We start from the raw sequence: 19521 nt of genomic DNA, 5'->3' as shown, positions 1-19521 counted from the left end.
AAAAATATACATATAGAGAATAGTGAAAAGTCAGAAGTCTTCAAGCTGTTTGCCTTGACCATCTGTCCTATGAACTCTAGTAAGGTTAAGCAGAAGCAAAGATCATATGACTGAAATGAAAAAGGACAGGGGATTGGCCAGGCAGTGATGACAGAACAACAAAGGACTATAAAACCAAAGGTGCTTGGCAAAAATGCTGGTAAGTCATGTTCTCATAAGGAATTTGTATCTAGGATATACAAAGAACTCTTATGACCGAATAAAAAGATAAATAACCTAACTACAAATTGGGAAAAGGATATGAATAGACAGTTCTTAAAAGATGATAGACAAATGGCTATAAGCACAAATGAAAAGACGGTCAACATCATCAGCCCTCAGGGAAGTACAATGCAAAACCACAAGATACTGTGTCACACCTACCAGTATGGCTACACTTAAACAGAGATAATTAGTGTTGGCAAGAATGTGCTAAAATTGGGGGCGCCTGGGTGGCTCAGTGGGTTAAGCCGCTGCCTTCGGCTCAGGTCATGATCTCAGAGTCCTGGGATCGAGCCCCGCATCGGGCTCTCTGCTCAGCAGGGAGCCTGCTTCCTCCTCTCTCTCTGCCTGCCTCTCTGCCTGCTTGTGATCTCTCTGTCAAATAAATAAATAAAATCTTAAAAAAAAAAAAAAAAAAGAATGTGCTAAAATTGGAATCCTCATGCATTGTGGGTGGAAATGGCAAATGGGGCAGCCACATTGGAAAACACCCTGGCAGTTCTTCAGAAGTTTAAAACACAGAATTACTGTATGACCCAGCAATTCCACCCCTAGGTATACATGAAAGATAAATGGATAAATAAAACCATGTCCACAGAGACTTCTCCCTGAAGGTTCACAGCAACATTACTCATAATAGCCAAAACATTACTCATAACAGCCAAAAAGTAGAAAAAATAAAACCCAAATGTCCATCAATGAATGGATGATTTTTTTTTTAAAGTGGTATATCCATATAATGGAATAGTATTCAGTCATAAAAAGAAAAGAAGCACTGATACAGGCTACAACATGCGTGAACCTTGAAAACATGATGCTAAGTGAAAGAAGCCAGACACAAAAGACCACATATTGCATTGGTAGGAAATGTTCAGAATAGACAAGTCTATAGAGACAGAGAGTAGATTAGTGGTGGCTTAGGTTTGGGGAAAGAGTTGGAAGGAGATGTGGAGTGACTGCTAATGGATACAAGGTTTCTTTTGGAGCAGACGATAATGTTCTCCAACAGATTGTGGTGATATTTGCAAAAGCCCGTGAGTATACTAAAAACTAAAACCACTGAATTATGCACTTTACACGGGTGAATTAGATGGTATATGAATTATATCTCCATAAAGCTGTTTTTAAGGCACAAAAGTGCCAAGGAAGAGTATGAGGCAATGAATGACCATAAACTGGGGCAGTAAAAGAAAAATGCTGACAACCTGGGATAATAGGTGAAGCCAAAGGTAGGAAGCTCTCCATAGGAAATAACCATAACTACAGTAGCACTAAAGGAGTGAAGAAAATGAGATAGTCCTTGATTTTACCAGTTACTACTCAAGCAAACCCTGGTTAACCTTCCTTAATTGAGTGAAAGCAATTTGCTCTGCTAACTACATCATGGATTCTCTGGAGATCCGTTCAAGGTTCTAGGAATCCAAGCCTAATAGGTATCACAATTCTTTAGGCCCTTTCTTCGACAGCTGAGTTTGCGAAAGCCTGTTTAACAGAGACAACTTTTTTTCTTTGGCTCAAATGGAATAAAATAAAATGGATATTTATGACGCACCTCACTTTCCCATCAATTGTCATATTTAATCCTCCATCTCTTAACCATTTTATAGATAAGGAAACTGGCCCAGAGAGGATGGAGGGCTCCCAAGGTCATATAACTAGGGGTAAAATTAGGATTCCAGGTTTGGCCTAAATTCATGTCTGTCCCACTAGAGGTATGCAGTGGGTAACCTTGCAGAGTGAGACTTCTGAAAACACTTTCTCCCCATGGGTCCCTTCCCCTGACAGTGACTCTCGATGCCTTTTGAAGCCGAAGTTTGTGTGATTGCTAATTTTAAAACAATGATAACTTTTACACATTAAACACTTCTCCAACTTGTTCCCTTGACAACCACACACCTAAGATTAGATACAGGGAAAAAGTTCTCTGTTACTGCTGCTACTTAAAAATCTCCACTTTGTGAGAACATCATCTTTAATGGACTTTTAAAGAGAGCAAAGTTCGGCAATAATGATAGACAGTGGGTAGCTCCATGCCACTACAGAAAATAGTATAACAACAACAACAACAACAAAGGTCACCTGATGAAAGATCACCTTTACTCGATATGAACTCTCTAGTTACTTTCACCAGTCAGGACCAACAAAGGCTGAACTACAAGGTAATATCACCAAGTGTCTAAGTATCTAAGACCCAGTCATACTGGTTTTTGTCAATAATTATATATATATATATATATATATATACACATATATATAGTAACAATATATAATAATTATATATTATATATGTATATAATAATGTATATTATATATATATAATTTTTAAATTTCAATTCAATTTAGTTAACATAGCATAGTATTAGTTTCAGGGATAGAATATAGTGATTCATCAGTTGCATTTCACACCCAGTGTTCATTCCTTTAAGTGCCCTCCTTCATGCCCATCACCCAGTTACCCCAGCCCTCCACCCCTCTCCCTCCAGCAACCCTCACTTTGTTTCCCATAGTTAAGAGAACAATTATCTTTTTTAAAGTACACAGTCTATACACAAACATATTTCCATTGTAAAAAAAAAATTAAACAGTGCAAGATTGTACAGAGCAGAAAATATAAGATAACATTCACCAGCCTCCCTAATGTTTCCAGACCTTTTGCTGTGCGTTTACATTCGTACATATATCGTATAGTCTTTTTCTTTTTTGAAAAAGTGATTGATTTGAGAGAGAGAGAGCACAAGCAGGAGGGGGAGAGGGAGAGAGAATCTCAAGCTGCTGAGAGCGGAGCCCAACATGGGGCTCGATCTCATGATCCTGAAATCAGGACCTGAGTCAAAACCAAGAGTCGGGTGCTCAACCAACTGTGCCACCCAAGCGCCCCATTTATTGTATAGTTTTTCTGCCAACAGATGGGTTATACACTACATACTGTCCTGTAACTTTAACAGCTTTATTGAGATGAATCGACATGCTATACAATGCACTTATTTATAGTGTAGAGTTCAGTGGCTTTTAGCACATTCACAGATAATGTGTGCAACCAAATCCACAGTCAATTCTAGGATATTCTCATCATCTCAAAAAGAACTCCTGGAGCCGTTAGCGCCTTCATATCCTTGCATTCTCTCCAACTCTAGGCAACCACTAGTCTACTTTCTGTCTCTATATATTTCCCTCTTCTGGCCATTCTGTCTGAATGGAATCATATAAAATACAGCCTTTTCTGACTGGCTTCTCTCACTTAGCACAAAGTTTCTAAGGTTCCATAGCCTTGAATAACCAATAATCAAACCATTTACATAGAGATCTCCTAGTCAAGACACATTTTGGAGATAAGACAAATGAAGCCCAGAAAAATTACAAGCTTCTCCCTCCTGACCCTCACATTTCTGCTGATGAGACCCACAGCACAACAAACCATAAAACCTAGCTCCCATTACAAACCAAAATAATGGAAGATATGATCTCAGGGAATTACATTTGGAAACTAGAATGGAATTTAGAGATCTCCTAGTCAAGACACATTTTGGAGATAAGACAAATGAAGCCCAGAAAAATTACATGACCCAACAAAGCCATACAGCAAGCAGACGGCTCTCTTATTACATTATATATATGCTATACTGCCCACCAAACTCCATATACTATATACTATATACTGCTTTACCTTAATGGTCATTGACCAGGAATATGCATGAAATTCACCTGGGGAGATTGCTTTGAAAAATACATTCAGAACAATTTTTCTTTATCTTACTAGAGGGAGCACTGATATAATTTGGGTCTATCTAGAAGACATTGAGGAACATCCAGTAGTATATTGTTTCCTAATTCAGCCATGCAACAGAGGTCAGGGGTTGTCCACAACCACGGGAAGTATCAGGACTGCTTGTCCTTGTGCTAATTAGCTCCAGGTTGCAGTTTTTGATAGGTTGGGGTTTTGTTTTGGGTTTTTTTTGGCTTTTTATTGTATTTCTGTCCTCTCCTTTGAGGTCAGTTATTACCTCTTACATCTCACAATGTGTTTGCATCCAGCCATCCTTATCCATACTCCCACACCTACTATCATCAATGCGAGCTGAGACACCAAGTAAGTATGATCTTCAGAACTATGATAAAGGTGACAGTAAAACAGGTCACGAGTGAGGAACCAGGAAATTCAGCGTAGGGACTTGGTGATATGTATATCGGCAGAGACAGAATGGAAAGTCAATGTTGCCAGACATAATATTCTATAAGAAAGTGGCCAACAGCAAGACCTCCCTCATACAAACCAAACAAACAGTAAACTCTGGGTTTGTTTTTTCTGTTTTTTTTTTTTGTTTTAACATCAGGAAGGTATGTAGTTTTCCCCTCAAGGTTTCTTCCTTGAGGTTTGTTTGCTCTTCTTTTAATTAATGAACTTAATTTTTTTTAGAGCAGTTTTAGGTTCACAGCAAAATGGAACAACAGGGACAGAGGGTTCCCATGGGTACCCCGTCCACACACATGCATGCTCCTCGCCCCCCACTACTGACATTCCACACCACAAACACCCTGGGTCGTTTTTAAATCCATTTAAATATTATACAAGGGACAGTTTAGATTACCTGTAACACCACCGAACTGTGGGTATTGCTGGTAAAGATGCGTGTGGTCCCTGCCCTGGAAGACTGCAGATGGGATGAGAGACCCATTTCGCTGCTTCCAAGGGACAATTTCATGTGCTGGTCCTCCTCTTCCACTAGAGATCTGAAAAGGTGGATAAATCAGAAGAAAGGCAAGTTAAAAGTTGCCTTTTATATACTATACTTTCATATACTACAGAAATATAATTCACAATAATGGCATTGTTTAGAGAAATAACCAGTTACTAGTGCCAATCAATTGACTACGATATAGACGGAATTTTGTTTCGTTGTGCTTTAGGCTCGTGCCATTGTACATCCTAGAAGAAATTATCTTCTCTATTTGTAAAAAAACTTTTCAAGGTCAGAAAAAAAAAGTTAGAAGTGAGAAATCAACCTAAAAGCTGATTCAAAACTACACACACAAAGGGTTGTTTTTTTTTTTTTAAATCTCTAAAAAAAAGTTTAAAAGTAAAGTTTAAAAGTTTAAAAGTAAGTTAGCTAGGGTTGCAAATATATTAAAAGTAGTTGGGTCAGGATTTGAACATAAATCTACTGTGATTCCAAATTCCAAAGACCCCATTAACAAAAGTCAAAGATTAACTGTGACAGTAATAGACTGCTTCCTCTTCTGTCATTAGTTATAGTTCTAATTAACCCCCAGCGGAACGAAAACTCTCACACGTGAAGGAATTTCTTTTTCTAGCAATATCTCTCACTCATCTTTTTGGGATTATTCAGTTCAACCGCTATCATCTAGTGGCATTTCCATCTTTTCTAAGAAATAAAAAGTGAAAATAATGAATGCGAGCTATGCCCATGTATATCTTACATTCATAATTTTTCGCAGGCCATAAAAAGGATTGGAGAACCTGTAGTCAACAGGTCAGCTTGCTTCACAGAGATCATGGAAAATATTTAATGAAGGACCTCAGGTTACACTGGATTCTGACTACCACGGTACGACCTTTTATTACCGCTTAGACTAGGCAGGCCTGGGTTTCCTCAGGTACACACTGCCAAAAGTGTCTCTGAATCATCCAAGAGCAGGGAGCGGGGGGCTCTGAATGGGTTTGTGTGTTCATGATGTAGACGGCTAATACGGACACTGGGAGAGGAAGAGGAAGAGGACATCTTCAAGCGCTAGGAACTCCACTTTTGCTATTTACCTCGAACTTCCTACATGTTGAATTATTTGTTTTTCTTTTTTCTTCTTTTTAATGATTCTCTTTATTTGAGAGCAAGCGAGAGAGGGAGGGAGGAGCAGAGGGAGGAGAAGCAGAGAGCAGAGCCCGACATGGGGCTCGATTTCACTACCCTGAGATCATGACCTGAGCCAAAGGCAGACGCTTAACTGACCGAGCCACCCAGGTGTCCTTTTCTGTTTCTTTTGTAAGGTTTTATTTTTTAAGTAAGCTCTACACCCAACATGAGGCTGGAACCCACAACCCCAAGATCGAGAGTCACATGGTCTACCGGCTGAGCCAGCCAGACGCCCCAAATTGTTTGTTTTTCTAACTCTGGCCTATCCAATATCGTGAAGATTTCACTTGTTCCCTACCATACCTGTAACCTCAGTTGACCAGTCTGAACAAGAAAAAAACCTTTAAGACTACCATACTTTAAGATCCTGCTTTTGGAATCCAGACATCAATGAGATGGCTTTAAATCTTATAATAATTAGCAAAATTCTGGCCTCAAGGGTGACATCAATTCTTCTTGAGGATATTAGAGCCATAGTATAACCAAAAATGAATTAATAATACATGACAATGTTTTATTCAACCCTCATGGATATTTAATAAGAGAATAATTTAAACAAGATTTTAACAAGCATAGCAGAAAATGAATATAGCTTTCTACTAATTTCAGAAATAGCCTTAAAAAGAATTAAATTCTATACATGACATATAGCATACACACACTCACCCATCCTTTTAAACAGCTTTTGCAGACCAACATTAAAAAGTACATAATTTTTTAAAAGCATGTTCAGTTTTGTTTTTTTTTAAAGATTTTTTTATTTATTTATTTGACAGACAGAGATCACAAGCAGGCAGAGAGGCAGGCAGAGAGAGAGGAGGAAGCAGGCTCCCTGCTGAGCAGAGAGCCCGACATGGGGCTTGATCCCAGGACCCTGAGATCATGACCTGAGCCAAAGGCAGAGGCTTTAACCCACTGAGCCACCCAGGTGTCCTAAAAGTACAGAATTAATGCGACAAGTGGGAAATAGACTGATGGCGATTGGGATCCCTAACCAGAAAATTTCCATTCAAACCGAATAATTTTAATGAAATATCCAAGAAGAATGTTCTATTATTTTCTGTATTCTCTGCACAAAACCTAGCACATGAGAATTTTAGCATGCCATTTGAATGAACACAGCATCTCATTTTTGTGGACATTTCTTCCTCACGCAGTGCTTTCAATGACCATCAATTATGATTTTTATAGAACCACAGATGTTAAAGAGACAGGAATGAAGCTGAAGCCACATTGTGCCTATGACATATCCTGGAAATTGCTTTTTTTGAAGAAATCACAGATAACAACTTGTTTGCTTGTCATTTGTCTCTAGCTCCTAAAATCGAAAAGCAGAATGTGAAAATGTAGCCCTTTCTTGGCAAGATAAAATGGTTGGCTTTCTAATTAATGACTTCAAATGCTGAAGAAGCCTTCACTAAAGTCATCTTCTTCATGACTTTGCATCAACATACTTTGACTTTTTAACATTCAGAGCCCTCCCTGTTATTTCTGCATCAGTAACAACACATGCCATGTCAACCTTCTCAGCAGATTCAAAATTCTCTTCCATCTCCTTTCCACTAAGTTTACTGACTGGATGTGGAGAGCACTGCTTTCCAACACTGCAAGGAGGTAAAAGCTCTCCTTAAAGGAATGATTCTCTGAGTAATTCCAAGGACAAACAACAGTTTTTAAATACTCATTTTTCAAGTCGTGTGGTTCAAAGCCATAAAAGGACCAGGGGTTGTCAGAAGGGGTCAGGGGACCAAGGGGGTTTTGTCTCTCCCCTCCCCACATTTGGGGACGACTGGAGCCGTGTTTTGTCATTGTAAGGGGGGTGCTTGTGCAAGTGCAACTTGTTGTGACTTGTCGCAAGTGCTTCCTTCTTCTAGTGGCATGCTGCTAAACCTCCCACCAAGGCACAGGAAAGTTCTCCATGGCAAAGATATGCTTAGGCAAAAATGTCAAGAGTGCTGAGATTGAGAAACCCTCATACAGAGGGATTAACGTACTCAGGAAAATTTTTCTAAAGCAACTTCATGTTCTAAATGACTTCCCGGTCTGAGGGTTGATACTACATGACAATGTTGGCAGTAAGAAACACAGTAGGATTATTAATTACCACTAATTCTTCTAAGACTACCTAACAAAACAGCTCTGTTTCCTTCAGCCCCACAACTTGAACAAGCAAGGGTTTACAGTAGATAAGTAGATAATGGCTTTGAAACTTAGAAGACAGTTGTGCAGGAAAGATTTGTTCTACATAAATTCATGTAAGAATAAGAATTTCGGAGTTCCAGTGGGTTAAAGCCTCTGCCTTTGGCTCGGGTCGTGATCTCAGGGTCCTGGGATCGAGCCCCACATCGGGCTCTCTGCTGAGCAGGGAGCCTGTTTCCTCCTCTCTCTCTCTCTGCCTGCCTTCTGCCTGATTGTGATTTCTCTCTCTGTGTGTCAAATAAATAAAATCTTTAAAAAAAAAAAAAAAGAATTTCGGAGTTCTGCTTAAAACAAATGCTATTTGGGTTCACTTTCACATGCTGACTTCGAATCAGGCAAATCCGGCCTGGATCAATGCTATAAAATTATTCATGGGAGAGAGTATGTTCGTCACTTTTCTGTCCCAAACTCAAATCTTGCTACGTCGGTACAGTGCATCGGGACTTCCAGCCCATCCCCCTGCCACAGGACACAGCTTATTTTCTTAACAATGACCAACCACAGAGCACCAAAGCCATCTTTCACAAAGTGTACATGAATCACTCGACTGTATGCTTGTTCAAAGAGAACAATTACTTTTTCAAAGAGCATTAGGGGAGAGATAGAAGCACTGTCTGATCATTTTACTGAAAGCATTACAAAGGTGGTCAAAAGAAACAGAAAGTCGAAGCAATTATCAGGCTAACGGGGTGATACTAACGTGCTGATCTTGCCTAAAAAAATTTCCACAATTTAAAAATCAACCCCAAGGACAACGTGTAGATGCTGTAAGCACACAAGTCAGAAAGACTTAAGTCCAAATGGTTAACAGAGAGAAAAATGTTCAAGCTCATTAGAAACCCAGCATATGCAAATTACAGCAAAGATTCCCTCTTTAAATTTATAAATGCACGGAGTTGAAGATACACTTTCGAAACTAGTGGAAACATGCGCTGTCTACGTGGCACTGTTTACCCAAACGGATTTTTAAGTTTTTTTTAAAAATCATCAAATGGGCGCAGTGAACACTGGGACGACTGAGGGTTGTGTGTTCCACGTCTGATCTGGTAGGTAGGTCGCAGCCAGAGTGTTCTGTCACTGGCTGAAATTTGTTTTCTATAGTGAATAGTTCTGCAGAGGTGAATAGTTTGGTATGTGTTCTATAAGGAAGCTATACTCTCAGAATTCACTGCAGCAACTGGGCTTGCTGGCGTGCAGTGTGAGTAAGGGAAGAACATCTCACAACTGCATCACTTGGCTCCAAAGCCTCAAACACTCTTCCAACGCTCCCTACCTAAATAAATACATAGGAAAAGAATTAAAATTTTGAAAATTCACCCCCAACCCACTGGGATGAGTACTTTTGGGTTTAAAAACTGGGGTCTTAGCTTGGTAAACGAAGAAATACCATCTCAGTTTCTTGCTTTCTATCACTGCAAGCACTAGATGGTGTTACACAGAAAGCTAGGTGAGCGCTAACTTCCTTGTCGAGGAAAAGGGGTCATTTTAGTGCTCTTTGAAATTATTAGCACAAAAACACGTGAAACACTTGACTGTTTTTGGTGGAGATATTCTAGGTGGCTGGGGGGATGAATCAGAGAAAACTTCAAAGGTACAAGTATATGAATAACACCTTTAACTTTTTTTTTTCTGTTTAGTTCCCAGTTAGCTTCATAGCACCATTATATTACAAAGTGGTTAAACCTATCAGTGTATTTTTTAAAGATTTTTAAAAAACTAATCTCTATACCCAACATGGGGCTCGAACTCATCACCCCAAGAACAAGAGTCCCATGTTCTTCCCCCATCAATGATTTTAATAACACAAAAGAGCAGGGGTTTCTAAGTTAGTGTTAAGAGTGCTATACAAGGGGCGCCTGGGTGGCTCAGTGGGTTGAGGCCTCTGCCTTCAGCTCAGGTCATGATCCCAGGGTCCTGGGATCGAGCCCCGCATCGGGCTCTCTGCTCCGCAGGGAGCCTGCTTCCCCCTCTCTCTCTGCCTGCCTCTCTGCCTACTTGTGATCTCTGTCTGTCAAATAAAAAAAAAAAAAAAAAAGAGTGCTATACAAATGTTGTAATTTCTCAGAGTAATATTATCCTAACTGACAGTTAGCACCCAGTGGGTTAGCACGCAAGAACACCGGGAATAACAAAACAACACATAAGTAACAACAGCAACGCAAGTCATGAATGGGACAACAAGGCGACAAATAGGGTTAGTTAATCAAGGCAGTGCCTCATGCTTTCCACCACCCGTTCCCCCAGAAAAATAAAACACATATTTGTCACACTCACAATTTAAAAAGAAAATCAAGAAAAAGGTTTTCTTCAAAGAAGTACTCCCCCTCCATTTGTTTTTCTGCTCTGAAACAGAGAAGTGTCTGCTAGCCGTGGCATTTGCTAAATGAAACATTTCTTGTGATGAAGTTGCATGGCAGGTGGGGGAGAAGTTTAGCCACCTGTTCTCATACTCATTTGAATTTGAGTGCTAAATCTGTCAAGGTATTTCCTTCCACCCTTGAGAAATAAATTAAAAACTTAAGATGGTAGAAGTTATTCCCCATAGATTTTTCGATAGATTCGAAGCATGCACACTGCCTTGAATTCTAAAGATCTTCTTTTTTAGTTCTAAAGATCTTAACAACCCTCTTACCTCACACAAGTTGGAATCTCAGCTATCCTCCTTCAACCCTCCCAAACAAAAACTGAATGATAGACACACACACACACACACACACACACACACACACTCTCTCTCTCTCTCTCTCTCTCTCACTTAACTTCCATTAAAGAAATGAGAAATGGTTTTTAAAAAATCAGCAAGAAAATCCCAACTTATGAAATAAGGAAATACATATAAAATAAGCCTGGTATTTTCACAAAAAGGAAGGAAAAAAACCTTAAAGATTTCCAATGTCTTAAAGCTACGTCCCAGTGAAAATGGCACTCACAGCATCATTACACAAAGAAATTACAAATATCATAGCAATTTTTCCTAATAAGACCTAAATTAATTGCTGTTTAAGAAACAATGGAGAACGGGGCTCTTCCTGAGGTGCTTGCCTGAAAGAAATAAAAAAAGATAAAGCTTTGGTTAGCTATTTATTTGTATTTTTTAATGACGCAAGTCCAAGTACCTTATTGTCAACTTGCAATGAATTCAGTAATGGAAATCTTTAGCACGTAGCCTATAAAATGGAGGCGAATCTTTCCAAGGCTTTCTTTGTGCTGCAGCAATACCAGAATCCACAAAAGAGAAAAATGCTCGGTTCAAGGTGATAGGGTCAGACTGCAAAATGACTTTCTAAAGTAAAGAGGCTTCTTATATGCATGTGTCCGTCACATTTAAAATAAAATCACAATAATAATAGCTGATGTCAGTTTTAACATAGGAATAAGATCGTTTACCCCAGCACCTGCTATGTACTGGGCATTGTGCCAAACGCATTCTCTGGGCTACTTAATCCTCAGAGCAATCCCATTTTAAAGATAGGAAACTGAAGCTCAGAGAGTTTAAGCCTTCACCATGAGTCTGGCAACTACGATTTCAACTTGAGTCTGATCCTAGAGCCCATAATGTTCCCATTACACCAAGCCTGAAAAAAAAGAAAGAAAGAGAGAGAGAGAAAGACAGATAGACAGACAGGACATAAGCAATTGTCATTTCAATGCTTAATTGATAAATGCAAGCAAGATCTCAGAAAGACACGTTCTGTTACAGGAAAGTAATTTTTTGGTTGGATTAATTCAGTCTAAAAGCACCCACTTTTCCCACTTCCATAAAAACAATACCAATGCTAAAGATCTCTCATGCCATTCTTGTGACACATGGAGGGTAAGGAGGTAGCCTATCTCAGGATATAACTCAGATCAAATTTAGGGAGAACTCTACATTACTGATACCAACATTTAAGGGAACACATTCTGAATTCCAAAGCCACCCATCACTATCACAGAAATAGCACTACAACACAGATGAGGGAATCGGGCTAAACAAATGGAATGACAAATGATCCTCCATTAGATAACTATGACAGGATGAAAGTTAATTATCCAATGCATAAAGCATTTGTACTGAGTATCTCAATCCTGTCCCTGAAAAACTTTAAAATTAATGTTTGTTCCCTCTATCTACCATATTTGAATACTTGAGTCTTTCTTCATCTTGTAAAATTGATATACCAATTAAACAATATCAAGCCTCATGTATCTAGACCCAGAAAATTCTTCTGTTTAGAAGCTCGGTTCATATACTATTTCTCATTCTTCACATTTTTAAAAAAGATTTTATTTGAGAGAGAGAGAGGGATAGTGAGCAAGCAAGCATAAGTGGGGGGAAGAGGAGAAAGGAGAGGGAGAAACAGACTCCCCGCCGAGTCGGGAGCCAGAGGTGAGGTTTGATCCCAGGACTCTGGGATCACAAACTGAGCCAAAGGCAGATGCTCAACTGACTGAGCCACCCAGGTGCCCCTCATTCTTCATATTTCTTATTAATATTGTACTAAAGGCTATAGATAGATACATACCTGAAGTAGAGAGAAATGAGTAAGTGAAAGAATTCCTTCCTAAATGCTGATTCCATACCTACTATATATAAAACAACTAAGTCAAAACTCCCTTGCTCTAAGAAGCCATACAGGGTAAGAGAATCCACAAGAGATAGTAGTATAGGGAGATGGCAATATGTAGTTCTGAGATGGGGAAAACAGCATGTGCTCCCATCACTGTCAATAACCCCCTTCCCCGGACACAGAGAAAATAATAGTTACAATCGTCTGGCCACGCATAAGCCCTATGTAGGGAAGACCCACCTTACAGCCAGCACTAGGCCTGCCATTGAGAAGTCTAGCTGTACCTAAGGCAGGGAGCATGCCTCCTTCTTCTACCCCCAAATGAAGAAACTACAATGGGAGCCCCAGTACCCTGGCCAACTTTCCTTGAAGGAGTTTTTTGCTTTTGCTCCCAGAAGATTTGTTAACCAAGGCGTCATTTTACTTCTATTATCTGTAGCCGACCAACTTTGAAATTTGACTATTGAGTTATGGTGCATTTCAGTGGAAGAGCATGTTATTAAAGAATTGGGCTTCTGCCTGCCTAAAATGTCAGTTTATTAAATACTCAAACATCCAAGTTACCCAATTTTTTGAGTTTATTATAAAGGCAGATTTCCACAAACTCAAAACTAATTAGAAATCACTGAGATAAGTCTCTTTGGGAACAGAAGAATCATTAATCAAGTGGTAAAAATCCTATCCTTTTCTGTCTTTTCTGAATTTCCTGGTTATATTCAACTTCAGAGTCAATAATTCATGACCAGATCTTAAGGGAATGTTTATTTCTCTTTTAAAAGGAAACATGACAAAAAACCCAAAGAGTAAGACTTTTAAACTTACAAAGGAATAGCCAATTGCATTTGGTTTTTAAGAATTATAATTGGCAGCTCTGAGTCCCACTGCCCCTCTGTCTTCAAAGTCTGTGATAATGTAACAAATCTCAACCTTGATTTTGCAAGGACCTAGAGGCATCTCTAATCATTTCAATGAATGTGATAAAAATTTCAGTATTGAATCAGTCATGTTTTAATACAGTATGTTTAGTGTGATGTAATCAAATCAATGTTTCAATATCACAACCAGTATTTTTCAGACAGGGCAAGGTAATACAAGAAAAAGTATCAGACAACATACCCTCACCCGTATGAATCTGGGAATCACACTTCTTTTAAGTTCATCTCAGATATGGAGCAAAGAACCAAATTTGCATAATTCATATTAAAATTATTTTCCATTTTGTACACCTCCGTGTAACCATTAAGATTTTTTTTTAAGAGGGAGGGGCAGGCAGAGGGAGCAAGAGAATCTTAAGCAGGTTCCGTGCCCACCACATGAGCCCAAAATAAGGCTGAATCTCAAAATGCCAAGTTCATGACCGGAGCTGAAATCAAGAGTCAGACACCCAAATGACCGAGCCACCCACGTGCCCCAGGGTGTTCTTTTTCTTCATAAAACTCTGAGTTAACTCTCTCGTGCTGTGCGTACATAACCACTGCCTACCTAACTCTCTCAACTTGTTAGGAGATGCAAAAAATCTTTACTGTCCTTTATAGCCCACCCACCTACACACAAATTCAAGTATCATAGTCTAAGGGTTAAAATGAAGTTTTTAGCCTTAGAAATGGCTTCTGGTTTTTCTCCTCAAATACCATCAAGATCCATCACTTTACTGGACTGCTAGAAAACTATTTGAGCAAGTTGATAATGTTCAGTTCCGTATCACAAGGCTATTTCAAGAACCAGCTACAGACAGCTCTGCTGATATAACAAAAAATGCTCTACGAAAATACTTTTATAAGTGTTTTTCCACAGCACAGTAACAATACGGAAGGACTCCTTTGGGGAAAGTATTTATGGACCATGACTATATTTGTTTACTTTAAATATTAAATATTCTTTTTTAAACAAATTACTTATTTGCCAGAAAGAGAGTGCGGGAAAGAGAGCGCACATGGGAACACAAGCAGGGGGAGTGAGAGAGGGAGAAGCAGGCTTCCGGTTGAGCAAGGAGCCTGATGTGGGATTTGATCCCAGGACCCTGAGATCATGACCTGAGCTGAAATCAAGAGTCAGATGCTTGAGTGACTGAGCTACCGAGAAGCCCCTAAGTGGGAATTTTAAGTAGAAGATAATCAGAGCATTTTCAGACTGCGTGAGTATGTGTTTTGCAGAAGCCGGTTACGAATTGTGAAGGAATAATGAAGTACTGCTTTGATCTGTTTGAAATAAATAGGAAAGATGGGGCGCCTGGGTGGCTCAGTGGGTTAAGCCGCTGCCTTCGGCTCGGGTCATGATCTCGGGGTCCTGGGATCGAGTCCCGCGTCGGGCTCTCTGCTCGGCGGGGAGCCTGCTTCCCTCTCTCTCTCTCTCTCTCTCTCTGCCTGCCTCTCTATCTACTTGTGGTCTCTCTCTGTCAAATAAATAAATAAAATCTTTTAAAAAAAAAAGAAATAAGAAAGAGGAATATTAAGCAAGAAGACAGAAGTCTCCTTTCTTTCCTTCCTAGTCTTTCATTTTTTTATTTAAAAAGTTTAAGAATTTATTTATTTATTTGACAGAGAGAGAGCACAGCAGGGGGAGCAGCTGAGGGAGAGGGAGAAGGAGACTCCCTGTTGAGTGGGGAGCCTGATGCAGGGCTGGATCCCAGGACCCTGGGATTGTGACCTAAGCCGATGGCAGACACTAAGCCGACTGAGCCACCCAGGCACCTCCCTATAGTCTTTTAAACCAGTGTTTCACATCCCACTTTATAATTTCTGACTCTCAGAGTATAGGTGAGAAGGAGACAGGGGAGAATCACCAAGTAGGTAAGGAGAGTAAAGAATCAAGGTGTTAAAATTCTGCCCAGCTAGTTGGAAAATGCTGCTATACGCTACTTCCCTCACTCACCCCATCTACACCAGCTACTTCTTGAAGCAGTAAGTCATTTTTTTCCTTTTTTTCATTTTAAAGTCTTTATTTACTTATTTATTTATTTAGACAGAGATCATAAGTAGGCAGAGAGGCAGGCAGAGAGAGAGGGGAAAGCAGGCTCCCCACCAAGCAGAGAGCCCAATACGGGGCTTGATCCCAGGACCCTGAGATCATGACCTGAGCCAAAGGTAGAGGCTTAACCCACTGAGCCACCCACGTGCCCCCAGTAAGTCATTTTTGATCTCTAAAATCTAATCTTTTCATAGATCCCACACTAATGAGAACATTGATTTATTTAAATGTACTCTGAATGGAAACCAACTCAACTACATAGTTCTTAAAGATTTTATTTTTTAAGCAATCCCTACACCCAATATGGAGCTCAAGCTCACAACCCCAAGGTCAATGGCACGCTCCACCAACCGAGCCAGCCACTAAGTGGCACTAAGCAGTTCTTAGTGATCATTTTGGGAAGCTTGGTCAGACAGAAGAAAGTTCAGGAATCTAAGTGTCATGCATTCAAGAGAGCCATAGATAGGATATTTTGGATTCTAGAAGAAAATCGTTATCATCAAAGTATTTCAATCATCTTTGACTCCTGTTTCTTCCCAATCTCCTATGTCCAGTCAATGTCAAAATACTACTGAATATCTCTCAATATGTTCCTATCCTTCACTTCTCTATACTGTCCCTGTCCCTACACCATGCTTCTGGCATCTATTACTTCTTATTTGGATTTGGTTATTAATATAAAGTACATATTTGTCACATCATAGCTACTTCACATACTGTGACTGTATTTATAAATCTGAAAGTCACTTTCTTGCTCAAAAGTATTCAATGACTCCTCACAGCTTCCTGAACAAAAACCGAATCCCACACTTGGGTTCAAGGCTTCTTTATTAGCCCTCTTTAACCTAATATGCATTCCAGCAAATAATTCAAAATAAATATATAGTTAATGGTTAGGATATAAATAAAAACCCCAATCTATCAACTGTTTTGTTTTGGAGTATGTTGTTTTCATTCATCGTAACAGCTATGCCTTATTTCTACTATTAACCAAGTAATGTGTAAAAACCATTTATTTAAAAAAAAAACATTTATTTTAAATATTTTTATTTTTTTAAGATTTTATTTATTGATTTAGAGTGGGGGGAAGGGCAGAGGGACAGGAAGAGAGAGAGAATCTCAAGCAGACTCCATCCTGAACTCAGAGCTGGACGTGGGGCTTGATGTCACAACCCCAAGATCATGAGCTGAACTGAAATCAAGAGTCAGACACCCAACTGAATGAGCCACCCACGTGCCCTTTTGTTGATTTTTTTTTTTCAATTTGCATTCCAGTGTAGTTAACATACAGTGTTGTATTAGTTTCCGGTGTACAACAGAGTGATTCAATAGTTCCACAGATTACTCCGCGCTCATCACGGCAAGTATACTCTTAATCCCCTTGACCTATTTCAACCACTCCCCTCTGGTAACCACCAGTTTGTTCTCTATAGTCAAGAGTCAGTTTCGGGGGCACCTGGGTGGCTCAGTGGGTTAGGCCGCTGCCTTCGGCTCAGGTTGTGATCTCAGGGTCCTGGGATCAAGCCCCGCATCGGGCTCTCTGCTCAGCGGGGAGCCTGCTTCCTCCTCTCTCTCTGCCTGCCTCTCTGCCTGCTTGTGATCTCTCTCTGTCAAATAAATAAATAAAATCTTTAAAAAAAAAAAAGAGTCAGTTTCGTGGTTTGTCTCTCTCTTTCTTCTCCTTTGTTCATTTCTTTTGTTTCTTAAATTCCACATATGAGTGACATCATATGGTATTTGTCTTTCTTGGATTTATTTCACTTAGCATTATACTCTGTAGATCCACCCATGTTGTTGCAAATGGCAAGATTTCATTCTTTTTTTTATGATTGAGCACTATTCCGGTGTGTGTGTGCATGTACGTGTGGAAGTGTACCATACCATCTTTATCCATTCATCTATCAATGCCTGCTTCCATAGTTTGGCTCTTGTAAATAATGTTGTAATAAACACAGGGATGCATGTACACCTTCAAATTAGTGTTTTTGCATTCTTTGGGTAAATACCAGTAGTGTAATTACTGCATTGTACAGTAGGTCTATTTTTAATTTTTTGAGGAACCTACATATTGTCCTCCACCCTGGTTCTACCATTTTGCACTACCAGCAATAGCATACAAGGGTTCTCTTCTCTCCACATCCTCACCGACAGTTGTTGTTTCTGGTTCTACCATTTTGCACTACCAGCAACAGCATACAAGGGTTCTTTTCTCTCCACATCCTCACCGACAGTTGTTGTTTCTGGTTCTACCATTTTGCACTACCAGCAACAGCATACAAGGGTTCTCTTCTCTCCACATCCTCACCGACAGTTGTTGTTTCTGGTTCTACCATTTTGCACTACCAGCAACAGCATACAAGGGTTCTCTTCTCTCCACATCCTCACCAACAGTTGTTGTTTCTTGTGCATTTGATTCTGGACTTTCTAAATGGTGAGAGGTGATAGCTTATTGTGGTTTTGATTTGTACTTCCCTGATGATGAGTGATGTTGAGTTATCTTTTCATGTTTCTGTTGCCTATCTGGATGTCTTCTTTGGAGAAAACATCTGTTCATGACTTCTGCCCATTTTTAAATTGGATTATCTATCTTTTTGTTATTGAGTTATGTAAGTTTTTTATATATTTCGATACTAACCCTTTATTGGATGTGTAGTTTGCAAATATCTTCTCCTATTCATTAACGTTGTCTTTTAATTTTGTTGGTTGTTTCCTTTGCTGTGTAGAAGCTTCTCATTTTAATGTAGTCCCAATAGTTTATTTTTGCTTGTGTCTCCCTTGCCTCAGGAGACATACCTACAATATTTTAAACATTTTTGATATAAGGGCAATTTATTTAATTTAATCTAATATTTGCTAAACCTGGGCAAATAGGCTGAAGTCCTTTTAAGTATAAAACAATTAAGTCAAGTAAATATGGATGATTTTTTGAATACTAATTTTAAATTCATGTCTCCTAAGCCTTAGTCACAGTTCCTTTCTTCCTAGTCTGCCATTCCTTTTTTCAAATTAGACACACAAAACATGTTATCATTCAAGTGCAAACATACTAGCTTTAAAACATAAATTTGTCTAAAATAGTTTTTCCCATTATGACAAAGAATATGTGAACACAAGTCAAATCACTCTTAAGTCTGAGAGTGATTTGCAGTCTTGGAACAGATCATAATCTTATTCTCTTTATCAAATTACTATTTGATGAACCATGACTAAAGTATTCTGGTCATTGGTAAATTGCTTCTACTAAAATTACTTTCAGTCTGTGCCAGCATCATGGTATTTATCAGCAAGCAAGAAATGGAATCAGGATTTTGGATTAGTTTTTTTGGTAGGAAAGATAGGCATAACTTACTCTCTAATGAGACTGTGATATATTAGATTACTGCATATATCAAATGAAGAAATTCAACACTCTTAAGGGAATGATCTGCACAGGGCTACAGACCTAAAAACTGCTCTAAGTTCATTCATCTAACTCAGGGTTTACGGAGTACTTGCTATAGTGCTTGACCTATAGGTCAAGACAGGTAAAGAGATAGCAGGCAGAACACTTGCTTGTAAAGAAGTCACAGTAAAAGAAATAATATGCACCACACCCAGAGCTCCATGCAATACGTGCCCTCCATAATACCCACTACCCAACCCCTCACCCCCTTCCCTCCAAAACCCTCAGTTTGTTT

General features: G+C 39.3%; 1 protein-coding gene across 7 annotated transcripts in view; it reads right to left on the bottom strand.

Annotated features, from left to right (window-relative positions):
* KLHL13 (kelch like family member 13) overlaps window positions 1-19521 on the bottom strand; it is a 197852-nt gene that overhangs the window by 37009 nt on the left and 141322 nt on the right. For all 7 annotated transcript variants that reach the window (XM_047716316.1, XM_047716313.1, XM_047716314.1 and 4 more), the window contains one exon: window positions 4848-4989. In XM_047716316.1, the coding sequence (XP_047572272.1) occupies window positions 4848-4961 (114 nt within the window). In that variant the 5' untranslated portion in view covers window positions 4962-4989. The remainder of the gene's footprint in view (window positions 1-4847; window positions 4990-19521) is intronic.

Source organism: Lutra lutra, chromosome X (assembly GCF_902655055.1).
Source record: "Lutra lutra chromosome X, mLutLut1.2, whole genome shotgun sequence".
NCBI lineage: Eukaryota > Metazoa > Chordata > Mammalia > Carnivora > Mustelidae > Lutra > Lutra lutra.
This window is presented reverse-complemented; position numbering and strand designations above follow the sequence as displayed.